Source organism: Corvus brachyrhynchos, unplaced genomic scaffold (assembly GCF_000691975.1).
Source record: "Corvus brachyrhynchos isolate BGI_N302 unplaced genomic scaffold, ASM69197v1 scaffold97, whole genome shotgun sequence".
Lineage (NCBI taxonomy): Eukaryota > Metazoa > Chordata > Aves > Passeriformes > Corvidae > Corvus > Corvus brachyrhynchos.
Genome location: NW_008239758.1, coordinates 3,891,476 through 3,916,567, shown reverse-complemented (window position 1 = coordinate 3,916,567; position 25,092 = coordinate 3,891,476). Strand labels below are relative to the sequence as shown.

General features: G+C 38.9%; 2 protein-coding genes across 6 annotated transcripts in view; one reads left to right on the top strand and one right to left on the bottom strand.

Moving 5' to 3' along the window:
* The first annotated feature begins 7 nt into the window (after positions 1–7).
* On the top strand, positions 8–11,456 carry SAXO2 (stabilizer of axonemal microtubules 2). The gene is made up of 3 exons (XM_008640062.2): positions 8–5,547; positions 6,754–6,953; positions 7,724–11,456. The coding sequence occupies exons 1-3, from the start codon at positions 5,525–5,527 to the stop codon at positions 8,692–8,694; spliced, it is 1,194 nt and encodes a 397-aa protein (XP_008638284.1). The 5' UTR covers positions 8–5,524; the 3' UTR covers positions 8,695–11,456.
* Positions 11,457–11,945: 489 nt separating this feature from the next.
* Positions 11,946–25,092, bottom strand: part of ADAMTSL3 (ADAMTS like 3) — a 181,538-nt gene continuing 168,391 nt past the window's right edge. For 4 of the 5 annotated variants that reach the window (XM_017742687.1, XM_017742690.1, XM_017742689.1 and 1 more), the window contains 8 exons: positions 24,204–24,386; positions 22,086–22,205; positions 21,113–21,325; positions 18,653–18,836; positions 16,162–16,366; positions 15,187–15,296; positions 14,415–14,629; positions 11,946–13,884 (listed from right to left, as the gene is read on the bottom strand). In XM_017742687.1, the coding sequence (XP_017598176.1) occupies positions 13,775–13,884; positions 14,415–14,629; positions 15,187–15,296; positions 16,162–16,366; positions 18,653–18,836; positions 21,113–21,325; positions 22,086–22,205; positions 24,204–24,386 (1,340 nt within the window). In that variant the 3' untranslated portion in view covers positions 11,946–13,774. Of the gene's footprint in view, positions 13,885–14,414; positions 14,630–15,186; positions 15,297–16,161; positions 16,367–18,652; positions 18,837–21,112; positions 21,326–22,085; positions 22,206–24,203; positions 24,387–25,092 lie in introns of those variants that run through there. The other variant, XM_017742691.1, reaches the window with a different exon arrangement.

Below are 25,092 nucleotides of genomic sequence, written 5' to 3'. Positions count from 1 at the left end.
GTGTGGCAGGACCCCCTTGTCCTCGGCGCTGGTGAAGCCACACCTTGAATCCTGTGGCCAGTTTGGGCCTCTCATGACAGGAAGGACATTGAGGGGCTGGAGCGTGTCCAGAGAAGGGCAACAGAGCTGGGGAAGGGTCTGGAGCACAAGTGTTGCAAGGAGTGGCTGAGGGAACTGCAGGTGTTCAGCCTGGAGGAAAGGAGGCTCAGGGGTGACCTTATCACTTGCTGCAGGAGATCATAGCCAGCTGGGGCTCAGCCTCTTCTCCCAGACAACCAGTGACAGGACGAGAGGACACAGTCTCAAGTTGCACCAGAAGAGCTTTAGGTTGGACATTAGGAAGAATTTCTTCACAGAAAGGGTGATTGGGCATGGGAATGGGCTGCCCAGGGAGGTGATGCAGTCACTGGCCCTTGGGGTGTTTAAGGAGAGACTGGACATGGCACTCAGTGCCATGGTCTGGTGGCGTTTGGTCACAGATTGGACTCGATAATCTCAGAGGCCTTTTCCAAGCTCATTGATAATGTAAGCAGCACCCCAGGCCACTGGAGAGTAGGACCCAAGTAGGAGCACATTCTCAGTAAATGTAAAGTAGTACATTTACATTTAAATCAGGTAGGGGTAAAAGAAGGTCTTAAACAGACTAAAATTGAATAGAATGGAGACAGTCTTTGAAAGCCACCCAGACTAAATCAGAATCAAGCTTTTCCAGAAAGCAGAGCCGGCTCCCATTGAAGGACTGCACCAAAGGAACCTTCAGAAGAGTTCTGGCAACCTTGTCAGAAACCTGTGCAAGCACTGCAGCCTTTGAAAGAGATTTAATGTATCTGCCCTTCTGCCATCACATCCAGTAGCACTCACCACTTTGCTTTACATTCCATGATCCCATAGAGAGACAAACAGTTCATCATTGTCCTATAGCCTCTTTGACCAGGGAGGCTGGTACAAGAGGGTACAGTAGGCAACTTTTGATGGAAAATTACTATTACAGCTCTATAAGCAATATTATCAATGCCATTGGTAAAAAAACCCAAAAAAATCATGTTTCCCAAAATAATAAGGGACTTAACCCTTTGAAAACTTACATATATATTCACAAGTTGAAGTCACAACTCTTGATATTTTCAATTTCTTCTCTGAAATTAAAAAAAACACAAAAAATCACAAAAATAATCATCCTACTACTCAAAGATTCAGTTAATAAAAAAAAATCTAACAACAACATACATGAATGGTCATTATAAGATCACAGAGGTGTGCTCAATATTTTTTGGAAGTATAGGACAAACCCTATGGTTGCAAAGTGCACCAAGACCCACAAGTTTCATATCAAAGTCTGCAGAGCAGGCACCCTCTATCTGTTTCTGTGTGGGAAGTCTGTCTATCTGTTCATCAGCCACCTTTTTTTTCCATCTGTAGACAGAGATGTGAGGCAGGCACTGAATAAAGCTCCTCATGTTCTTTTTGGCCAAGCCTGTGGTAAATTTTGCCCCATAAATTTGTTTCAAAAGTCCTAGATTAATGAAGAGTTGGAGCTCATTGTTTTCATGATGAGATAACAAACCTGGCTTGGGCTCAAATAGAAAGATGGTGAGATAACACGATGAGACAGCACAAAATGAGGTTTCAACTCAATCAAAAATTCTCCATCCAAACCCCAGTTTAATAATAATTGAATTAAACATGCATAAAGCTTGTGGTTTAAAATAAACCTCACTGAAGTTTTTACAGTCAATAAAATCTTAAGCCATTATTGGTTTAGGCAGAACATTGTGTTTGCTTCAGTGTATAGTGTTTCTGTTTTCAGGGGAAGGCTGCTTGGTCACTTGGCAGCGTTACCTGGACATTGGAATGCATACACAGCTTAGCAGAGACTTCAAAGCAACTATGAATATCTAATGTTTTGTAGACGTTATCATTTAGCTGTTTGCAGGAAATTTTATGCAGGGATAATTACTGCTTAATTCTGAATAATAAAATAGAAGGAAACAATCTTCCCTATCTATTAAGAGAATTAAAAAAACACTGGAAAAACTTACAGGGGAGCAAGAATGGAGCAGGACTTCATTCTGCTTTCTCAAATACAGGATGTTAAATCTGGCTTCCAAAGAAGAATAAAGCCTGTGTGGTAGATGAATTTTCTGCATTCAAGAATAGTATTTGTCTGCTGTAAAAGATAATCACAGCCTACAAAAGCATAGAAGTTGTTTTGAGACACAAAAATAAACTACTGCTTTAGCTTCCTCTCAATCTGTCAGCCTTCCCCCATTTGTTGCCCTTTTGTTGTCATTAGAATAAAAATCTATATTCCTGAATAAATGTAAGTTAAAAAAAAGAAGATTTCCCTAAAATTTAGGTTACTTAAACCATCATACTTGACCACATATAAATACAAACAAACCCTGTAAAAACTACCAGATCTCCTGTCAACAGTAGGAAAGTAGATGACTCTCAATACAGTGTCCATCCATCATTTCTGTCTTCCAGACCATAGTGTATGCACTGGCAAAAAATAAATAAAAAATAAAAGCTTTGAGCTGTGTTTGTGGAGGGGTGGTAAGTTTTCTATTAGGATAAATATGAAACTTTTATCATTATTAGTCTAGTTCTCAGGGAGGAAAATGCTTTGGGATAAAATTTCAAGGGTCTTGCTAGCATTGTGTAAAAAACAAATGTATGTATGCCAGGCCTTAAATAAGTTAAAGTCACCAGCATTCTACTAAAATAATCAGAACAAGAACATTTGGCACAAGAGAGCCAATGTACTGTCACTTTTATTTAGCTGAGATTCTATTCAGACCAAGACACAAGATAGTCTCCCACAAAGAGGGGAAGGAATAATAATCCATCAAAGCAAGTGCCAGTCAGTCATGGGAAAAGGGATATTCTCACCAAATTTATTTGAATTATCAGTAACTCTGGGGTTGAAATGAAGATAAATACAAGGAAGAAGTTAAAAATAATCAGTGTCTCAAGGAGTTCAGGTCAAACTCGAAGCAACATATTTCATTTATCAGAGCTGTAATCTGTCTTCTCTGATGATTCCAAGCATTGTGATGCCTTATATAATTAGTTTTATAAAATTTTTATCTAAGTAAAAAATTTTGGTTTAGCACTTGGAAAACATTCTAAATTCAACAACATCCTAAAGCAGATTTATCAATTAACCAAAACACCCCTAATCTCTTCTCCAAGTCAAATTCATAAGGTAATTTTTCGTTACCCTTCAGGCCAACTCAAAGTACTTTCACAAGAACTTCCTCAAAAATCTCATCCGATTCCAAGTAATTTTGTGCACAGTTAGAGTGTGTTCAGAATTATTTTATACACTAGAAATTAGTGGTTTGAAGGACATTTTTAGTTCAACGATAAATTCTAATAAAATTGCAACCACCTCTTTCCTTGAAGAGATAAGAGTAGATTGCTTTCACCTCTGTGTTGAATCTACCAAGAACTGTAGGCTCACTCTGCAGTAATTATTTTTTTAGTATCCATTTCAGTTTGTAGCATGTCCATCCAGCAAATACGTGGGATATACTCACAACATTGCTTACGAAATATAAGAATGGTGACCCCAGAACACAGAAGGTGTTTTGTCTGGTGGTTGGTCTTCTGGACCAGCTTATGTCAAACTGAAGATTGTCAGAGTGAAGCTTTTACAGATGAATAATTGTTTCCAACTCCTTCGAATTGTATGCTAAAAGATATGTGAAGAACATTATAATTTGATAACCTATATTTCAACCAGCTTTCATCCATTCAATGTCTTTTGTTTCTGCTTAGCTGTTACTTTTAGATGCTACATGACACAGCATATGCTATTTGTACTTTCTGAAAAAAAAAACCATTACTAAGGTGAAACTGAATTTCATGACAAATGTAATGACAAGCAACCACTGCAGTGGGAAATAGCACACACTTACCTCCTTGTTTTCCTACCTTTCCTGTTCTTTCCCTCTTCTTCCTTTTTCCTTTCCCTGCTATGTTTTGAAAAGTTCTCTCAATTGTTAATTGACTTGATTGAAAAGGAGTAAACAAAGCTTCGAAAGGATGTGGATTCTTAGACAGGGCTACTTTATTTCTCATTTTTTGAACTACTGAGCTGGCAAACTCAGGCAGCACAAACTAATACCAGCTTTAGGATCTCCAGTCTCCAAGAACTTCTTTCAGTGTTTTTTTCATTTTCATTTTTTCATTTTCCCAGCAGGAGTCCTTTGTGTCTGTTTCTGTATTCTATTTCACCTTGCTTTAATTTATTGTTTTCCTTTTTGGTACTCAGTGCTAGCTAAAATTCTTTGCAAATCTTTGAAATATTCCTTGGATATCTAGCTTCCTGAAACTTGAATTTATTTGTACTCACTAAGAGCTGTACACTTTTGCCCTTCTTGGGTTTTAGATATCTTTGCTTTTCATGTACAGAATTTTACAATACTTGTTTACTTGAAAAATTATTTATTTTTTTTCCCCTTTGCATTGCAAGTTGTGAGCCGTATGTAGGAGGAAGACCTGTCATTCTGTATTTCCTTGAGGTCAGCCAGAGATGTGCATTATGCAAATTAGAATGAATATAACAAGATTTTCAAAACAATAAGAACATCTAAATTTTAATGTCATGGATCATTTATGCAAAACAACAAGGTATAAATAATAAATTGTCATTATATACCTCCCAACACCTTTTTGCACAATGTTGTCATTGATAGAAGTATCAATGAGAAGCAGGTAGAATTGAAATAAAATCTGTAAGAAAAAGAGATGTCATTACTTCTAAATAAACATGTGTTTTGGATAGAGAATTTAGTCAGTCCTTGGAGAAAAAAAAGGTTGACAAGTCATAAATGGCCTGCAGAGCACTAGGAATGCACATGAGATTTCACACCACTAAAATTGTAATCAAAGACTGTTAATCAGTAGTGGTGAAAATAGGTGAGAGTACAGAAATAAAAGGACAAGTGATAAGGTAAGACAGTAAAAAAGGGACCATGGGAGACAAGAAACGAAGCATAGTTCATTAGTTTTACAGATAAAATGAGTAACATCAGGAAAGATTACAGACAAGAAGAAAGTGCATCTTGGTGGTAGCATCATTTGGAGAGTTGAGATCAACTCTATCCATGCTTTGTATTCTGCACCAAGGACTAAGTCCCAGCTGATACTGCCTTTATTACTCTGTTAGTATAATGTGCTCTGGGACTTGTGCCATCAGCACACTATTTTGTGGTTTTATCACTCAGAAAAGATTTTAAACAAAAACTACTGACTTTGTTCAATCTTCCCCATTTGTTATTCACTCCCAGTAGACAGAGTATGGCTTTTCCTCTTTAATGAAACTATTCCAAATTCTCTGCTCTGATGTGTTTGACCCAGACGCCATCGCTGCTGCCATAAACCCACGAAGATTTACGATGATTCCCTGCAGCCGTGCCACAAAACTGAGTATTTGGAGAAATACCCCGGCTATGGCAACGTCTGCCCTCCCGAGAGCTGTAAGCCAAAACCACAGTTCCCACAGGATCAGGGGAGAATGGACAGCATCTCAACATTCAAGTAAATATTTTCAAACAATGGTTTATAATTACTCTGTGAAGTTTCTCATTCTTTGTTTTTTTAAGCGGGGACTAAACATTGTATTGCAATCTTCTCAAAATGCAGTCATTGCATCCTTTACATATTTTGCATATTTAAAGTATAAATGTTGAGTATAGAAATAGAGTTACCACAAAAAGGTCCTAAAAAATAGCAAAGCATGGGTACCGCCAGATTTGCATTCTTTACAGCAGCCTGTAACCTGTGAAGAGAATCTAAAATTTTTGTCTTTGTTTTCAGCCTGTTAGGAAATGTAGGTCTTATGGAAAACCTGTCAAGCTTGAGAACTTTCTGTAATACACATGTAGAATCTAAGACAGTGGGGAAATGAAATCTCAAGAAAAAGGAATAAGGGTATTTTTATTGATTTTTTTATTCAGATTATTAGTTTTAAGAAAATTATTCGTTTTAAGAAAGCAAACTGTAAAGGGGTTCAGAATATCTGTCCTGTCTGTGCACAGACTGATGCTAAGCTTACAGAATTAAAGAGCATCTTTCAAAGAATTAGAAAAAGATATCACCCATTCATTGTTAGTGATGTGACAGGGGCATCAACATTTACTTTTCCATTATTGTTGTTTTTCTTTTAAGCTATGAGGGCATCTGGTGAAACTTCTTTGTTTATCAAAAAAAAAGAGACTTAAATAGAATGGCCAAGTGCCTTTCTATTGGTCACGTGCTTGTATGGACTATTTAAACACCCACACATGTAATATACACCCTTTTAATGTAATGTGCCCATACAAAAACAGTGAAATGCTGTTTCTGATTGTATTCCATTCTCCACATGCAATCAGTAAATGCTACCACTTGTCCTAATTTCAGCTGTGCTCTGCTCCTGCTTTCTGACCATTTCTTTGCAGAATTACAGCAATTTTTAAGTCTCCTTTCAGACACTTTAAATAATATTGTTAAAGTGTGAATGAGACTCGGAGTGTTAAAAACTTATTTCGCCATCTACCTTTGAATAAAGGCTCTATCATGCATCAGAGACCCTAGATTTATGTACCATAGTTTTCTCTCCTTTTTGCTGTCCCTCCAATATATGGTGTCTGATAATTTTTCAGAGTAAACATTTCGTTATTTTTCCATAGAGTGGAAAAATTAAAGTGACTTCATAAGGAAAAAATGAATTTTTTAACCAGTGTTTTCTTTTCCCCAATTCAGATCAGATTATTTACCATATGATGTGAAGACACCTTTTCGGCCACAAGCAGAATACAGACCAAAGTCAGGGAAGATTGACCTGGGAACCATATACCAGAGAGATTATAATCCTCATAAAGTAGGACCGGTGACATTAGCAAGGCCTCGAGAGAGGAAACACACTTCAGGAGCAAAAGTGGATACCATCCCAACCTACCAAGGTAAGAATGTATGCCACCTATAGGAAGAGAAATAACCAAGGTGAAGGGAGTATTTGGAATTACCTATATTAGAAACTGGATTTGTTCGTTTGGGACAGGGAGTAAAACATACTAGAAAGCAGGTGACAATACCCTAAAACATTTTGCATTCCAATTGTTGAGGGGAGACTTCTGGCTTCTAAACTAAAACCCCTCTCTGAGGTTTGCTTTGCTACAAGGGAATTCTAACATATACTTGGTTAGGCTATCTTAAGCAAAAGTGGATGGAAATTAAGGTGCAATGGATCTTTTGGGTAGTTTTAGTTCATGTGACTTATTTTTCCACAGAGTAGGTCAGAAGTGGGGTTTAGGTTTCTGCTTGTGTATGGTATAGCTTACATATACATCATCCTAGTAATGATCTGTCTCGACACAAATTATCCTATTACAATGGTCGGCACAAAGGTGCTAAATCTTTTAAGTAAAATGGAAGATACTGTATATAAAACTTGTATAGGGCTATTTTCTGTTTTGTTTCTGTTGAGAAAATAGTCAAACTAGGGCATCAGATGCAGTTTTTTGGGGTCTGCTTTTATCACACACTATAATAGAAGACGATTTTGTCAGATCGCAAACATGCGATGAAAACATGAAAATGAAAATTATCATTTTCACTTACATCCATTTTCTTTGTTTTGCAAGATTTATTACCAGAAGAATTTGTCTTCATTTTAAAGGAATGGTCTTAAGTAATAACATCTGCATGGTGGAATTTTGGTTGTGCCTTACAGATCACTATAGGTTATGGAAAAGTCAAAGAACGGAATCCTGTAAGGTGGAGCGTCCGTATGAGCCACCTTCGGAGAAGTTTGGAAATCCTTCCACATTTCAAGATGACTACATTCCTAGGCAACCCAATCCCCCCCAGAGCTGCAAACCTTGTGACACCAAGCTGCCAGAGGGGCCTTTCGATGGTAACACCATCCATCGCACCGCGTACGTTGTCCATGAGATGGAGCCCCTGTTTGTAAGGCCAAAAGAGGAGTACAAGGCAAGTGACCAACCCTTTGAAGATCTCACAACTCACCAGAGAGATTTTAAAGGGATACCTGTGGAACAAGCAAAAAGCTGCAAGCCTGAAAGTAGAAAACTTGGATCTGATCCTTTCAAAGGAACCACTGAATTCCAGGAACGCTATCAGCCATATTTGGTCACCACGCCCGAGTTCCACAAGCCAAGAGAGTACGTTCCACCCACAGACAAGATGGATCTCCGCTCCTCAAACCGTCTTGATTACATTTCACACAAGGCTGCTCCTAGAGCTCCCATAAGACCAGCTCCTGGAAGAAGAACCACTGGCCCTTTTCAAGGGAAGACTACTACAAAAGAAGACTTTCAACCCTGGAGCGTCTGTCCGCGAGGGATTATTAAGAAAGAACCGCAAATTCAAAAACCCACAGGAAGATTTTCTAATTTAACTACCTTCAGATCCCATTACACACCACATCAGGCCAATCCACCTCAAAGTTTCAAACCTGCACATGCTGTAGGTACTGCAGTTCCTTTTAAAGATGAAACTTTGTATCGCACTGAATATACTCCAAAGAAGCAGGAGGTCTGCCCAGGACTTCATCCAGATGCTCTGGGTTATGTCTATGTAAACACAGATTCTCAGGGTCACAAATTCTACCGCCAGGTGTCTCCAGAACGCTCTGGGTCAAATTGTAATCCTATTCCCAAGGAAGTAGCTGGTGTGTCATAATACTTACATGCAATATTTCAAGCACCTTGGTAAAATAATCGGAAACCAACTTGTTCATTTTTTCTTTAGATAACACTGAAAGCAAATTAAATACTGCAAATTTCAAAAAAGTTTGAAGAAAACCAAAGCCAAACCAAAGTTTATTACAAGACTAATAAAGATTTGCCAAATGCTGAAGGAACACTACTCCCTACATGGCATCTGTGCTTTTTCTGATTGTGCATTCTGGTTTACTTGACTCCCCAGATTTCAGTACTCAAGCATATTTATCATATATTTAATTCCTTGAGATTTTCTGCAATCAAATTACTGTATTTGTGAAATAGCAAGTGCCTTTTGATGATAACATATTTTAAACAGTAAGCAAATAATGCTATTTATAATAATCTCAGCAATCAGTAATAATCTCAGTAATCTGTAAGATTTTTTTTCTTTATATTTTATGCCCAAGTCACATGCCATGACACCTAGGCATTACTAAAAACCTGGTTTTAGCTTTAGTCATCACTACTTTAACTTCATTCAGATCTGAAGTGAGTATATAAAGGTCCCACTGTAATTTCTGGTAGCAGTTAAGTGGTAACCTCGCTCTTTTTCTGTACACATAGTTGAAACCACTCAACCACCAAAAGCAGGTCATTAGACTCTGTTTCCTAATTTCTGTGATCGTGCTCTTTCAGCCTTACTTCCAAAGGAAGCAAAACTGATGCACTTTAGACACAGACACTAAGTGCATGTGTCCTCCCCCAGCTGAATCATTTTTAAACCCAGTGTGCAAATTCAGTCAAATCTCACAATGAGATTGCATAGTTTGTTGGGGATTTTTTTAGTTTCTAAGGTGGATGTTGGGGAAGCAGAGAGAATCAGGCTCAAAAAGTTAACATCCACTGTAATTTGATCCTGCTATCTGATTTTTAAAGCTTAATAGCCGGTTATCACTGCCAGAGTTTACTGCTGAGGCAGTCTGAAGGGGAAAAGGGCAGAAAACTACACAGGTGTAAGTAGAGATAACAGAAAAGGGACTAAACTCAGGTACAAAAAGAAATACCAGCTGAGATGCAGAAGTCTGTAGGCAGCCTGGCTTCAGTCTGTCTGCTCTTCAAAGAATTGCTTGTTCCAAGCACACAGAAACCAAAGTTTTTACAGAAATTTTTATATGAAATTGTTATGCTTCTGTATGAAATATTTAGTATTTTCTCTATGTATCTTTATCTGATTTTGAGAAATCCAGATGAACCAGTTTCAGTTTTATTATGGTTCTGATTTATGCAAGTCTCAATTAATAGTTCTATAATTAACTGTATTGTCACGCTCTGTGACACTACTCCAGTATGATTTTTTTCTCAGTATTACATATCTTGTACCCATTGGTGTAGAACAGTATTTGGGTTCTGCAGAATCACGTGGCTGTACTCCATAAACAAAGTCACTTATAAAAGGGCTAAGATCAATGATGGAAACATTTTTAAAGCAGGAACTTGGTCATATGAAAGCCAGAAATCTGAACTGAGCAAATCAGCTGTGCACAAAAGCATTGCATGAGAGGGATCCAGACATTATTAGAGTGTCAGTCACTTTTACACAACTTTTGCCTTTGTACTGTGTTTTTGTAGTATCACTTTGTTAATGAAATGGCAAATCAGTTTTACTTTTCTGTCTGAAAATTATTCACCTCCCTCAGCTTGTGAATGAACAAGGACGATGTAAATCTGTGAGATCCTAAAAGCAGGACTGGAAAAAGTCCAATTCATTGTCACCTTTCTGTACCACAGAAGAAAAAATACAAACACCCTTTCGAGTCATTCTCTGTCACACCACCACGGAGGAAACAAAGTCAAAACTTTGCACAGTCACACGTACCCAGGGCCATACCCTATACACAGTCCTGGTACCTCTGGAGCAGTTTACAGAAGGTCCCAATGTCTTTCAGCTCTCCTTTCTAGGGAGGGAGAAGTGCAATCTGAATCCATGAAGTTACATGTGCCTGCATGTTCTGCTCAAAATGGCTCTTCTGCTGGGTCTGTGAGGGAGCCCAGATGTTTTTTTTTTACTTTTCACAGCTGTTTTTTCAGTTCTGAAGTCACTGCCCTCCCTTAAGTTATGGAAAGTCATTTGCTGCCACCTACCAGCAGCAAATGAGAGGAAGGGAAGTGGAGGGCACATTCAGATACATTTAACAGTTCCTCTGCAGATGTGTTTGAAGACTTTTTTAGGGTGGAGGGGCATATTCCCTTTCATTTCATCCTTAATGTTTTCCCCTAAGTTTAATAGTGAAAGAGAGAAGCCTTTATTACTTCGCAATTGAAAAAGCCCCAACACACTGATTGTGCTTCCAGGAAAAGCATCAAATGATATTATAAACCTTCAGACACTATTCAGTACCTGACGTCAACCTTTTCATAAGCAACAAATTACTGAAATGCAGACCAAATGAAGAGACGGCTGGAAAATGAATATTTTTCCCAAATAACAGCTGTTAAAAAAGCATTTTATGATGTCATACTAAACCAAGATGTAAAAGCAGAAAAGCTATTTGTGGATTCAGTTGCTATTCTGAGAGTGCTTTCTGTGCACTCTGCCATCCAGCAGCAGGCTCCAGAGCACGGCTGTACAGAGCCTTTGCTTTTTTTTTGAAGACTGCACGAAAGGAATGCAAAAGGAAAATTAAACCTTTGCCAATATTGCCATCTAGGATAACTCTGAAACACCACCATTCCATTGCTAAACATTTATTTTCTATTTAATAAAAAACTTTTAAGTCTTTTTATTGTTCATACTATTTCTTAGACTCTTCTTTCTAAAGGCTATTTACACATATTGGATATTCTGAAACAACTTTTTCATGAAGCTATTCCCATCACTCACTAAATATAAAGCATGGAGCTGTTCTATCAGATCTAAATGAACTCTTCTTGGTAAGGCCCAGCAAAGAAATGCAGTTTTATTCCACCTTTTATGGAATCCTGATTCTAGATTTCAGTGAATCAGAGCTGACGCATTTGGATTTTGGCAAATTACCTTCCCACTTTTTCAGTCAGGTTACTTCTATGTTGTCTCTTAATAGCAGTGCAAAGCAGACTGCAGTGAAGCTGACAATATGACTGATAAACTGTTAAAAATTAAGGACTAATCCGAAGCTTTGAAAAAAGTCCCAGAATTACGGACAAAGTATGTTGAAAAAAATAACAAGGAATGAAAGCACAGTTACTAAGCAAATCATGGTAATAAACAATGTCAGGGTAATCACAGTATTGAATAATCAAACTATACTTTATTTCAGAAATATCAAAACTACGTTCAAGAGAGCTAAAATCTTCAGTTACTGGAGAAGCAATAAAATAATCTACAGAGGAATGTCATGCCAATTGCAATCACAAACATTTACAGCACTGCTTCTGGATAGCATGCATATTTAACCAAAGTTAACACAACCAAAAAATGCTATGTGTTAACATTTGAAAACTTTAAATATAGAGGGAAAACATGAATAAGAAATTTTGGTAATAAGAAAAAATATATGTCCAAAAATCTTTATTAAACACTGTACAAAAAAAAATATTGCACTTTTAAATCAGACAATAAATATCTACAAAAGTATCTTACAAATGTTTAATTTAAAAAACTGCTTAAACAATCAAGACCCATTGCTGATTAAAAAGGTAATGATCAGGAATATCCTCTCCTTGTAGTCAGCCTTGGACATGATAGTCCACCCTAAACATTTTCTATACAGTAGTGCTACCCTAATTCTCAGTGATGCAAACCCTCTGTGCAGGATGCTGCGTCTGAGCTGCCCCCACAGCACTCCCAGCCCTCTGCCTGTCACACAGGTCAGAGATGGAACACAAGAGCCAAGTCAAAGTAAGCATTCAGGCCTCTAATATGAGCAGTAGTTTGGAAACTACAAAAGAAAAAAATCATCTATTTTCTGCCTCCCATGGGGTCCTCTCTGCTTAAAGCCCTAGTCAGACAATCTGCAATATGGAAGATAATTTACCCAGCAATATCATAAGAAGAATTTATCAGCTTGCAAATTACTCAGATGGTCAATGGTCATCATGAAAAACTCATCTAGATAGAAAAATGCTCAAAATAGATTTCTTGCACTTGTCTATCTTCACAATTAATAATTCTTCCTTGGACATTTTTCCCCTTTAATGGAGAAAAAGAGAATGATTATTCAAGACGAGAAATCTGGCAGCCATTTTGACCAATTACTGGCTCCTCATTTGACTTGATGTGCAAGAGAACAGTGCTCACAAATGTTTGTTCACAGCTCTGACAAGGAAGCTTCTGTCTAATTTAATATCACTACAAAAGTATAATCATGCCAGAACTTCGATTGTTCTTCAGAGACTGGAATCGGAATAGAAACAATAAAAAATGACACCTCATTTATTCAAAAGAGATCTATTGCTGCTTTGAAAATTGTACTAGGATCTATAGTGTCCTACTGCATATACATAAATACAAGCAGTAAAAATTCAATGTACTTCTGTGTATCCATCTGAGAGCTAGTATCTGTAAAGCATATCCTGTGAGATCAACCCTTAAGCTCAAGCTGATAATGAGAATGAAGCTGTTGCCAAAATTTTACAGCTACAAGCCACAGCTTCTATAAATTTAAAAATAGTGTTAAGTATGATGAAAAAAAAAAACAAACCAAAACCTGTGAGTCAATAGTTGCTGCATTTCAAAAAAATTTTTGAAGTATTTTTGTGACTCTTCCTCATAAATTAAGGACTATTTGTTGCTTTTAGGTAATGCTTTTTTCACTGATAAAATTATAAAATGATGGCCTGCAAAATTTTACAGATGATATGCCATGATATGATCTTGCTAATCCAGACATGTTTAAAACATTTGAAGTTCCATGGCAAAGAATGAAAAATGAAAGCTCCCAGAAACAATACCTTATCCAGCACATCAAGCCACAATACTGTGTTTTCATTTGCCCCATGTTGCCATTTAACTGTCACAACTAGTGTCTCATTTACAAGGATATATTTCGAGCAAGTTAGTTTAATGAACCTCTCTTCTCATCTCTTCACTGCAGCATCATGAACTTGCCATAGAGGACTTACGTTTCTTGACATGATTGACAACATCTTTGTTTGTAGGTGTCTATCAAGCATAACTTTAGTTGCTTTACAAATGTACAGTAGTGAGTTGTATCCTTGCATTCTCCTTCTGAAAAATATATTTAAATATTACAAGGCTTTATAATGAGCAAAAGAGAAAAACCAGAACTTGCCATAGTAATTGTAAACAACAGACAGATTCCTGCTAGCTTTGTAATTGTGTAATTGTGTGCATTTCTGGCAGCAGTGGATTGAAAGCTAAACAAGGTCACGAGTAAGAGGTGTGATCTCACTGCCTTCATTTACTCATTGTCTGTTTCAGAACACTACCCGGTCTTGGAGGCATTAACAGCTCGCTCAGAGACTTTTGAGTCACAACTGGCACAGTCATGTAGGGAAGTTTGCAAAAAACTTCCTAAATATCCTGTTTCTAAAAGTGCTTTTGAGGCTTTAATATCAAACTGGCCTACTTAGAGAAAAGAAACCCCAGGATTACGAAGTGCTCCTCGGAGAGGATAGTTTTACCTTTGATGTACAATCAAATGCTTGCAGAATCAATAGTGTACAACTGTGAGTCACTTTCTAATATAACTGCTACAAACTATTACTATGCTCATATTTAAATAAACATTTACATACTGCCACAGGATGTGACATTGCAGTGTTGCCAGGTCACTGGTCTCTTCCTCCCTTCGCAGAAATGCTCAGCCACGGGTTTGTTGCTCTGCCTGTGTATGCAGGACACTCTCCTGGACTGGAACCCGCTCCCACAGCCCACACTGCAGGGCCTCCAGGGGCCTGTCCGCCAGTACACATCACACAGCTCTGAGGAACAGTTCCTTCTGACAGGAGGGCTGTGCAGGGAAATAAGTGGAGTTAAATGTTTGCTTTTGTGCTAAACCCTTATTCCTAGAACTACGGAACAAATCAGCCCCCACCCCAGCTCACAGCACAGCCAACTAGACCAGGATCCTCAAGATTGTCTCTGTTTGTATTTTGAGTATCTCCAAAGGTCTGGACTCCACAACTTTCTGGGTAACCTGTTCAGGTTTTTTTTATATTTAAGTTGATTTCCTTTTATTTAATTTTGTGCTCCTCATCATGCCTTCCTGCTCATGAGGAAATGTGAGTTTCTTTAAACCAATTTCTTAACCCTGGAATAGAAAAGGTTTTTTATCTTTAGGAAAACTTAGCTGACCCTGAAACACTGCATACTGGATGCTCTGAATTCTTCAGGCATGACCTCTCCCGGGTTCCTGAATTCATCCAGTGTCCACAAAGGGATGACTGTCTCTACCTCCTTTCCTTTGTTTGACACAAAAGAATTTGCCTATTTGTACTGCAGTAACAATCCTGTACCTTAATTTGATCATCTAAAGAATCTAACTTGTAGCTTCTTCTAACTGTTTACCTCTTTCTTTCATCACAAGAGGAGTTTGGCACGAAAGATCCGTTCCGAAGCTGACATATAAACTGACGGTGCTGTGAACCTGCAGGGCGGCCTACACAGCGACCAGAACACTGCAAATTGAGAGTAAAGGGTGAGGGGAGAGAAAAAGAAACAGCCAAGTTAGTAACAACAGAATTACCCTCCTAGGCAGTTACCCAGCTACACAGCCCAGCCATAATTTTTTGCATTTTGCCTTTTTCTTCAGTCCTGTCACACCTCGATTTGGATAAGACCTACATATTTTTGGTTCTCTCTGTGCAATTTTGCCAAGACACTGAGTTTCCTGCCTGTTCCTAAAGCTAAATCCACTGTCTGCTCTCATCGTGCCACATCCCTACTGCTTCAGCCTTCTTCCTGTAGCTCCGACCATTACAAACTTGTCTTGCTAAAACCTGTATTGTGAATGCAGCAATAGCAATTGTAATTAATTACTTTGCACACTGAACAGTAAATACTGTGTTAATAATTATATAAATCATATCAATATGAACACAAGTCTATTGCATGAAGGAAGAAACAGAAAATATAGGAAAACAGAGTTCTGTGCATTAAACACTGGCAACTGCTGTTGAAGCACATTCATGTATCGATTTTAGGGACTTCACAAGTACAACTATGCAAACTGTGTTCTTATATGACTGCAACAAAAGCAATAAATAAGCTTGGAAAATGAAATGCATCATAGTGTCTGAGCTTATAAAACGCACTGAAGTTACTACTCTGGTTTCAGGTCGTGTCTTCAACAAACAAAAGTTGCTCAGACAGCATAAAATGAAAAAACCTTACAAAACAGGATTTCTAATTGACTGCTCTGAAAGGTAATTACACACACAAAGCTCCTCCCTTGTGTAAGAGGACAGATGTTCAGCCAGTGGCGCGATGACACTGTCCCACTTTGACAACACAAGGAGATTCCAGACAAATGCTGTAACTTACCTGTGCTTTTGCCTGCGTTGGCCCCAGGGGACAAGAGTGCCCTGTGCAGGGTCTCCTTCCCACAGGCCTGTCCCTGTGTGTGCAGGCCCCTGGCAGCAGGGCCAGCACGCTGCCGTTGGCTTTGACTTGGTGACACCACAGCTGCCGATGGCGAAATCCACCGCCCCAAGATGCAGAGCACTCAGACCACGGCCCAGCTACCCACCTGCAGGATGCACAGACAAATTTATAGCCATTACTGCAGCCCTGCTGGTAGCTGGCAGCAATTGTTTGCAAATAAAATGCAAAAGAACCCATCCTTGCACGTTTTAGATGTGAGAACAGCTAGAATCAGCTTCCTCACTTGAGCAAGGTCTTCTAAACGTGGTTAACTGCTAACAGATCTGTTACCAGAAGCTGTTACTAGGTGAGCCCTACGGACCCTGCTGGATGTGACATTCCAGGAGGAAGGACATTGAACTTCTCCATTGCTTATAAAATGGTTGGTACCAATTTAGTTGGTACCAAAGTGACAGCTGCCGTAACTCATCCAAATTTATTACGTCAAGATCTCACCAGATAATGGCTCAAGCAGAATATGTTATTTGTTGGTTAGAAGTTGCAGATATTTAGTCTGTCTTAGCAGCTAGGAACAATACTGGGGAGGAAGCACGTGGTAATACAATCAACTTCACTTGCTCTTTGCATAAATCTAGGCTAGAGATATAAAATGAACTTTATGTGTACCACAACAATGATAACAGGAAAAAAATCCTATTTTCTTCAGCAATTATTTCATTTTCTTACACTCAAACAGCTTATATCCACCCAAGGAAGATTAATCTTTTACAGTCTGCACCCTTGTGTTTTTCTCCCTTTTAAAGCTCAAGTAATTTTGTAAACATTTGGTGCAGTGCATGCACAGCAAAGCTCAAGTTAAATACATACCCAAGCCCTTGTATTTGCTTGACTGTATCCCTCCACTGTGATGGAGAGAGGTGATTAAACACATGCAAAATGCTCCAAACAATTAGGGGCCCATGCCACTGACTGCATATTTAAGCCTTTATAATTCTATGGATACTTTCTAAAGAGCTGCCTTGAGATGAGAAGGTTGTGCAGAAATCAGTAAGCGGGAAAATGGGAAGGGAAGTTTGGACACTTCGCACTTCTCTCCCAGGTCTGTAATCACAGGGAAGGAGAGAGGCTAGAGGCACCAAGGACCTGACACAGGGTTATTTTCCAGGCATCTGGGATGCTATTCCTGTATAGAAAGCATGGAATATTTCATGAAAGAAAACCAGTTTATTTGTTAGCACTCACGTATGGCTAAAGACAGAGTTAATTGCATTTGTATACACACAATTGCCTCCCATTGGCAATTACATAAAGCCAAATTTAAAGCAGAACAAATCAAAGCATTTAAAAAGACAATTCAGTTCCCATTCCCTTTAGCCATATGAAATAACTGATTTGTTTATGTTGTGAATACTCCAGGGCCAGTGATAATCAGATTATTCAGTCATGCCCTGCAATCCACTGAAAGGCATGACCTTGCTCAGAGGAGCCCCAGGACCCCTTGTACCCTCCTGATATCTGTTCCAAATGGCTGGAGCTTAAGAGGGAAACCTGCAACCAAAGCTGTGTTTCAAACTATTAGTTTGATTTCAGTACTTTTCTACTGGCAAAATGTTTGCTTTCTCTGGGCTGGCTGGAGTTCAGTCTCACGATTTAAGATGATCTGGGTTTTGGCTGCTAATAATGAAGTATAAACAACTTCTCCTGATGCATATCTGTTGCTATGTTTTCTGCATTCAGAACAGAATTTAGAACATACTGGCAAGATACACTCTCACAATGTCAGCTAAGGTCTTAACACTTCCCTACCAACATTTTCCAGTGAGGGACAACTCCAAAGTGTGTACATCCCTCACAGACTTTTGCTGATAGTGATGACCAATTCTTTAAAGCAACAAAAAGCACCTGTTTTGAGGATCCTATGGGTTTTCCCGCTGAACACCTGGAGAAACACCCTGTTGAGCTGGAATGCTCAGTGCAACTCAAGAAGCCTAGAAGTATGGTTTTGGCCTTCAGAATCAGATGCTGTGATATACTTGTCTGTGATGTGAATACCTTCAGCCCCATGACCCCTATTGAATCAGTGAGAAAATTGGCTGGGGAGGACATGCCAGGAGCACTGTGGTGAGGGGCATTAGAGATAAATGAGGCATTCCACAGAAAACACCTTCCTCAGAGCTCTGCTGGCACAAAGGAGAGCAGGTGAACACAGAGTTACTCTGGCCACTCTAAACACAACAAGCTTTCCCTCTAGGGCGGCACAGATTCCACAAAACTGCGCATCCCAGTGTCTCAGAGAGATCTCCAGTTCAGCTTTTGAGGTGTGGTGTGGTAGCAGCAAGACCTGCTGCAGCAGCGTGGAGACACGCATAAACACAGAAACAATTTCAGGAGGTGGCAAGTGCATTTTAATACACAAAGAGCACATGTTTACCTGGCAGGGCAGTCCTCTGTGTTGCAGGGCTGGTAAATAATCACTGGCTTTTGCAGCTCTCTGCACTGTGACTCATTTACTTTCTGTTTCTCTGCGTTCAGGCACTGCAGGCTCCTGGAGCGGGTTCCTGAATGCCCACAGGTAGCAGAGCAAGGACTCCACTCAGCATATTCCCAGGTGAAATCTAAGAAATACAATTGCAAGCAGTGTGAGAGAGGCACTGTACATTGTAACTGTGTCACATTTTGATTGATTTGGCAGCACTCTCCGCAGGCTGGATAGATACCACATCCTCTGTAGAAAAGCAAATATTTCAGCACTGTGAAAAGGGACCATGAGCCAAAGTAGAATTTAGTTCTACTCAGCTTCCCCTCAAGTTCAGCCCTTACCCATGAAGCTCTCTAGAAGGCAAATGAGATCAGCACATGAAGGGCAGAACCTGGCTCACAGTAGGAACTGATGAGCCTCCTTTAAAACTTTCATAACGTTTTTATACAATAAGCATTAAAAAGAGGAAATTGTAAATCAGGCTCTCTAGGTTTCCTGCTGTTCCACAGCAAGTTTGTCCTGAAGAAAACTCATCTTACTCCAGACACCTCACGTAATTTCAGGATTTAAGAAAATCCTGTCCTAAACTACAGAGAAGTATTTAATGTAAAAATAATTTGCCACTGAGGCACCTGGCAAGATGAAAAAGGAATTTGTTTTAAAGAGCGTTTTATATTAAAAACCGATCACCTCTAACAATTACTACCTTTATATTTAGTCAAAATTCCACACTTACCCCTTCCTCCACAATTTTTTTTTGTCACTTGCTAAAAGATGAAGTACTATGCAATGTTGACAGATTTTTATGTGATCACAGAAGGAGTCAGGTTTTTCTATAATAACCAAGAATAATTGATAGCTACCAGCTGTGTCCACAGGCTCACTCTTGCAGCACATAATGAATTCTTTAACTTATTGTTTTTCAATGTTTCCTTATTACTTCTGGATTTCTTAAAATAATACAAAAGGGCCTTTTTCAAAGTAGAAATAGTTAAATTTACTGACTGCAGCTATGATGGAGAGACTGTATTGTTTGTTTAACTAGGATGACACTGCTCAGAAGTGCCCTTGAAATGCCTACTGTGCAAAAACCACCAAGGGAGGTTTCACAGCCTCACAAATGCATGGGTATGGCACTGATGAAACATTTACATAAGTGTCAATCAGAGTTACAGCTCAGAGGTAGGAAATGGAATCTCCCCAAAATACTGCCCAACCTGACTGGAGAGGGGATTGGGCAACCAAAAGGCAGTCCAGCTGAAGACTGTAGGTGGACAGTTCAATAAGTGGCAGAAGTTCTAACTGTAAGGAGATCTAAATTAGGATCTAAGGCTGGACCTAGTTTTTGAAAAATTCTATTAGGATATTTTCTGATTTACATTTGATTTTAAAAATAAACGTTTTGATCATGGATATGTCTCAGTAAGATTCCTTTGCAAATGTAACTTCCCCCATAACCCCAGGTGTTCCAGAACCATCCTCACCCATGAACAGTCACTGAGAACACCCTCACACACAGCACAGGGGATCTGATCCTACTGCTTGTGTCCCTTGCCCATCAGTCATAAGCCAAATCAAACTGCTAGGTGAAGAGATAAAACAGACAGAAAAGCTTACAGTGTCAGCAGATGCTTGGTTTAAATCTGAGTTCCTACTTATAATTGGGTTTTTAAAAAGAGAACATAATTATTTTCTAAACACTTAAAATGTTTAAAACTTGATAAAATGTTTGCGGATACAGCTGATTGTCCTGCTGGTGCATATGTAGGGTTCTTTTCAAATTCATCACTTTGGAAATTCAGTTGCACATTTCATAACCTACTGATAGAAATGTGGTTTTCTGCAAGTGCATTACACTAGGGAACTTTACAAGACATTTTTGAGAATTTCACGTGGAAATCTATGAGTGTGCAGTGTGCTCTAGCACATTGATGTGATTAAGGGTGTCTGCAGTAAGATCACTGCCATATTAATTGTAATGATGCTGGAAAATGACAATTACATTAAAATTATTTTTATTATAATGAAGATATTTCCAAAGATGACCTCAAACTCAGTTTTGTTTCAGTTTGGTGGGCTATCATGGAGAAGTTTGTTGAAGGGCAAGTTGGTAAAACCTGTCTGATTTAAAACTGTTTAAGCAGAAAAACACATTCTCTCAGCTTCTCAGATACACAGGCAAGCAATCAGAACCCCCACATGAAATTTGGGTAGATATTAATTGCCATATCCAACTCTGAGTATGGACATTGTCTATTGACTTAAATAAGACCATTCCCACATGTAAAGCCAAACATATATTTCTGAATTACTTTCAACACAGAAAAGCAGGTTAGTTATCAGGAAAAGTCTTTACAGAGTGAAAGAAGATATTTTAAAATTCAAGAATTTGTCATATAATTTTCAACAAACCTTCCTTCTTGACATTTACCCAAACTGACATTAGTTTTGCACTAGCTGAAGTCCGACATTGGAATTGTCCAGCAAATTGACCAGAGCTGGTGTTCACCTCTAGGATACGACCCCCAACCAGTGTTTGGTATTCCAAGGTCTTAAGTTCCTCAATTGGGCTATCTCCAAAGAGCCACTGGACTGTATTTCTGTGACTGGGCAGCACCGGGCAACCTAAAAATCAACAACATTTTAGCAGGTTTTTCTCAACACACTGAAATGTTTGTGAACAAGTATGTGTGAGTGTGTGATTCTACATGAAGGACATTACCATTCTAAATAAAAACAAGAATATGCATAAATTCACTGAAGTCCAAGCTATGGCCCAAAATCCTGACAGCCCCTTGAGGGGCATGAGCTCTATAAGCTCATGTGCACTTACCACACTTCTTCATAATTTCCCTTTCAGTAAGTTCTATATGGACAAGGTGGAACGGGGCAGCAATGATTTAAATGGAATGAAGATTTCATCCCAGACTCTACAATACCCAGAAAGGTCTGTAATTAAAGAATTTCTCTCTGTTTGGGAAAGGAGTCACAAACACATCAGATGAAATTGCTGCGTTTTCACTCCACAGGCATGGGCAGGGATGGAAGCAAAGGCATTCATTTAGATGGGAAAAAAGAACAAACATTCTAGGGCCCAGCTGAATCCCTTCCATTTTTCAAGTGAAGCTCAAAGAGTGATTAGTGGCTTTAGTGTCAGGGTGAGTCACCTCACAACAGTTTAAGGGAAGGTGTTTTTCGAAAAGCTGAAAAAAAATATGATTGCCTTAATCTAAGGCTTCCTCCCTGGTAACAGAGCTGACCCAGAGTTAAGAAATCCAGGGGGTCACCAAACCTGGACTCTTGGGAATTGCATTCACTTTTTCCATGGGCCCTCCTACATTAAAAAAAAAAAAAGATTCATGAAAAAGCAGAAAAGGCAACACACCTATTCTTAGTGGATCTCCAGGTACCACACTGACATTTGTACCAATCACAGATGCCATCAGGACACGCTTTCTTCTGCTTCCCTTCAATACTTGAGTGTTATTCTCTGTAAGTCTTTGTTCTGTAACACAATGCATAAGATCTCTTCTTAGCAAGAGTTAAATCATGATGCCAAAAACAATTTCATATCAAAATATCCAGCATGCTAGTTATGAAGCAGAAGGATAGTAGCAGTTTGGAGTTCTTTAGGATCAACTTCATTTACGCAATTAAACTAACAAATAAACTGCAGGTATATGTACAGGGAAACAGAAATTATTTATGTTTACGCAAGTTTCTAAATTAATCAAATTTATTGAATTTATTAGAAAAACAGGCCTGTAACACTTAGTGTGAAAACAAGATTTACAGGATGTATTTCCTGTTTCTCATGACAGTGTTATTTATTAGTTCATTGCATACAAAAATTTTAAGAAAAATAACTCTCTCAGTGGAATCCAGCCAATTCCTCTGTTCCATTAGATGGAATTATGACAAAGTGTTACAATAGAAAAAAGAAGAACATCTTTTAAAATCTCATTATGCGTAGAGATAGCACAATGAATGCAGAGTCAAATGCCCATCACTATAGCAACTCCTCCTTTTTATCATATGCTGGCAGAATAACTGCCAAAAATGTGGGCAATCTGTCAGTAACACACAATTCTTACCACTTAGTCAACATTTCTGTTTTAATGAATGTACATAACATCTATGACTCTCCCTCCACAAGGGTTTAAATCTTTTACTATATTCTAACTTCTCTGGTTCATTTTACATTGGCTCAACGTTTCTCCTCAGTGTGCAGTTTCTGTACAAAGCCTCCTGCCTGTCTGCAAACACCAGGACAAAAAAGTCTCCACAAAACCACAGTGAGGCCAGTTCCACAGGCCAGGGACTGGTTGCCTTGTCAGCCCTTAGGAAGTTTTATTGGAAAGGCTGCCCAGACTTTGTGCTACTGCTGGACTGCCCCTGGTCAGGCAGCAAGTGCTGTAGCCAAGCCAAAAAACTGATGGGATGTTTCAGACAACACTGAGCCAGTGCAATCTGCAAGTCCTGACAGCAGAAGTCCTCCCATTTCGCTGCATTCTTGCACAGCCAAAAACTTGCGGAATTTGGCCCTCTCCTATCCACTCCAGATTTATTTAAACTTATGTCACATGACCAGGAATAGAAACAAAATTTAGACTCTTGTGAGCAATCTTCCAGTCACGTCATTATAATAATATCCCTCTCTGGAACATCCGAAGTTTTGATGTACTCCAGGAAAACTGAAACCAGGAAGGCAGCTTCAGTCTACACTTGCTCACACAGAGACTCCCATTATGTCCTTGGAATGTCCTCCTCGGCCAACAGGCCCAAACATCCCCAACCTGCCCTGGGTGTGTGCCCAAGAAAGGGATCTTTGTGGCAGGACTGGTCATGGGGAGCTGGGTTGCACTTTGCACAGCAAACTGGTGAGACAGCTCATCTCTAGAGCCAAATGATCCATTGACTGAGGTGATGTGCAAGGCATGATTGTATTTACAGAATTACATTATTACCCTACTTGCAATAGAGGTATTTATGTGGAGTTTTTTCTTTATATTTTCTATTCTGAATGTTAGCAGGTCATAATCAGAATTTTTTCTTTTCCAATTCCCTACATTTTATTGGCCTCTACAGTTAAGAAAAACAAACACCAAACCCCCAAACCAGCCTTTGCCTTCATTTTCCTGCATTTCCCTGCAGATTTTCTGAATACTCACACCTGCCCTGTGTCTCTAGTTAGAAGCACTGGGCACACAGTAACATGACAGTGGATTTAGTTCCTAATGTGTCAGCTGGTTTTAGGGTGATTATTTGTTGCCTGGAAGCAAGAAGATGGAACAACCTTGAAGTCACAAGTCAAACCATCTGTACACAGATCCACATTACAGGAAACACAAAACAGAGAACGGATCCCAGGGCATCAGATGCAATCAAAAATTCCAATTTTCTGATAAAGTGTTAAATATCCCTCCAACTATTTTATTGTTAAACTTTGATTATAAAGTGGCTGACTGTTGTTATCAGTAAGGAATTCCCACTTAGCACTTACCAGTTATGTGGAGAACAGATGCAGCCTCAGCTTTTCCGAGAGCATTAGCTGCTCTGCAAGTGTATGTTCCTGCATCTCCATAGGAAACATTCCTCAGAAATAAAGAGCCATTCAAAACCAAGAAAGAATTGATCTGTAAAACGTCTTTCTTCTTCAACCATGTTACGTTTGGTTTGGGGACACCTTTAAAATGAAAATAATTAAAACACTTCTTGTGAGAGAGAAGCCATAGGGTTTATATTGCTAACTGCTACCATAGCATCCAAGAATCCTGAGTTCCTTTCTCATTTCACAAAGAGTGAAAACCAAAGCTACAACATTGCAGTAAAACAAGCAGTTTTTACACTCACAAGAAAACCTTTCAGTTGTGAGCCCTATTAATAATTCAGCATCCCATTAAGAATAAAGGTTAAAGGTTAAGTACTGCAAGCCCAGCTCAAAGGCAGCTTTACAGACTGCTACCAGTCCTACAAAAGCAGTGTAGGACACATGTCTCACTGCTGAAAGATGTGAGACCACTAAGCCCAGTCAGGACCAGTCGATGGAAAGATCTGCGCAGTACCTCTTCATTCAACCTGCCTCCCACAAGGAAGGAAGGACAGAAGGGAGGAAGGAAGATTAATTTTTTAATTAAAAAAAAAAAATTTGGGCAACAATATTTCTCTTGAAGAAAAAAGAATAGATTAGAAAATACATGTTGCAAATTTATGCCAAAATACTTGTGACAACTTCTCCAAGTTGCAGATGTGATCTGCAACTTGTAATGACAGAGCGTGAAGGGAAGGGAACAGAAAGTTCCCTTTCATTATTAATAATGAAAAGAGGGGCTCTCTTGTTAAGCAATCTCAGTTACTGTGGTACAGAAGCCAAAGGTCTATCATCATTCCTG

Excerpts from the sequence above, each read along its gene's own strand:
- SAXO2 (XM_008640062.2), top strand. The coding sequence starts at position 5,525 with ATGGACAGCATCTCAACATTCAA. Across the intron at positions 5,548-6,753 it reads GACAGCATCTCAACATTCAA|ATCAGATTATTTACCATATG; the intron begins GTAAATATTTTC and ends TCCCCAATTCAG. Across the intron at positions 6,954-7,723 it reads TACCATCCCAACCTACCAAG|ATCACTATAGGTTATGGAAA; the intron begins GTAAGAATGTAT and ends TGTGCCTTACAG.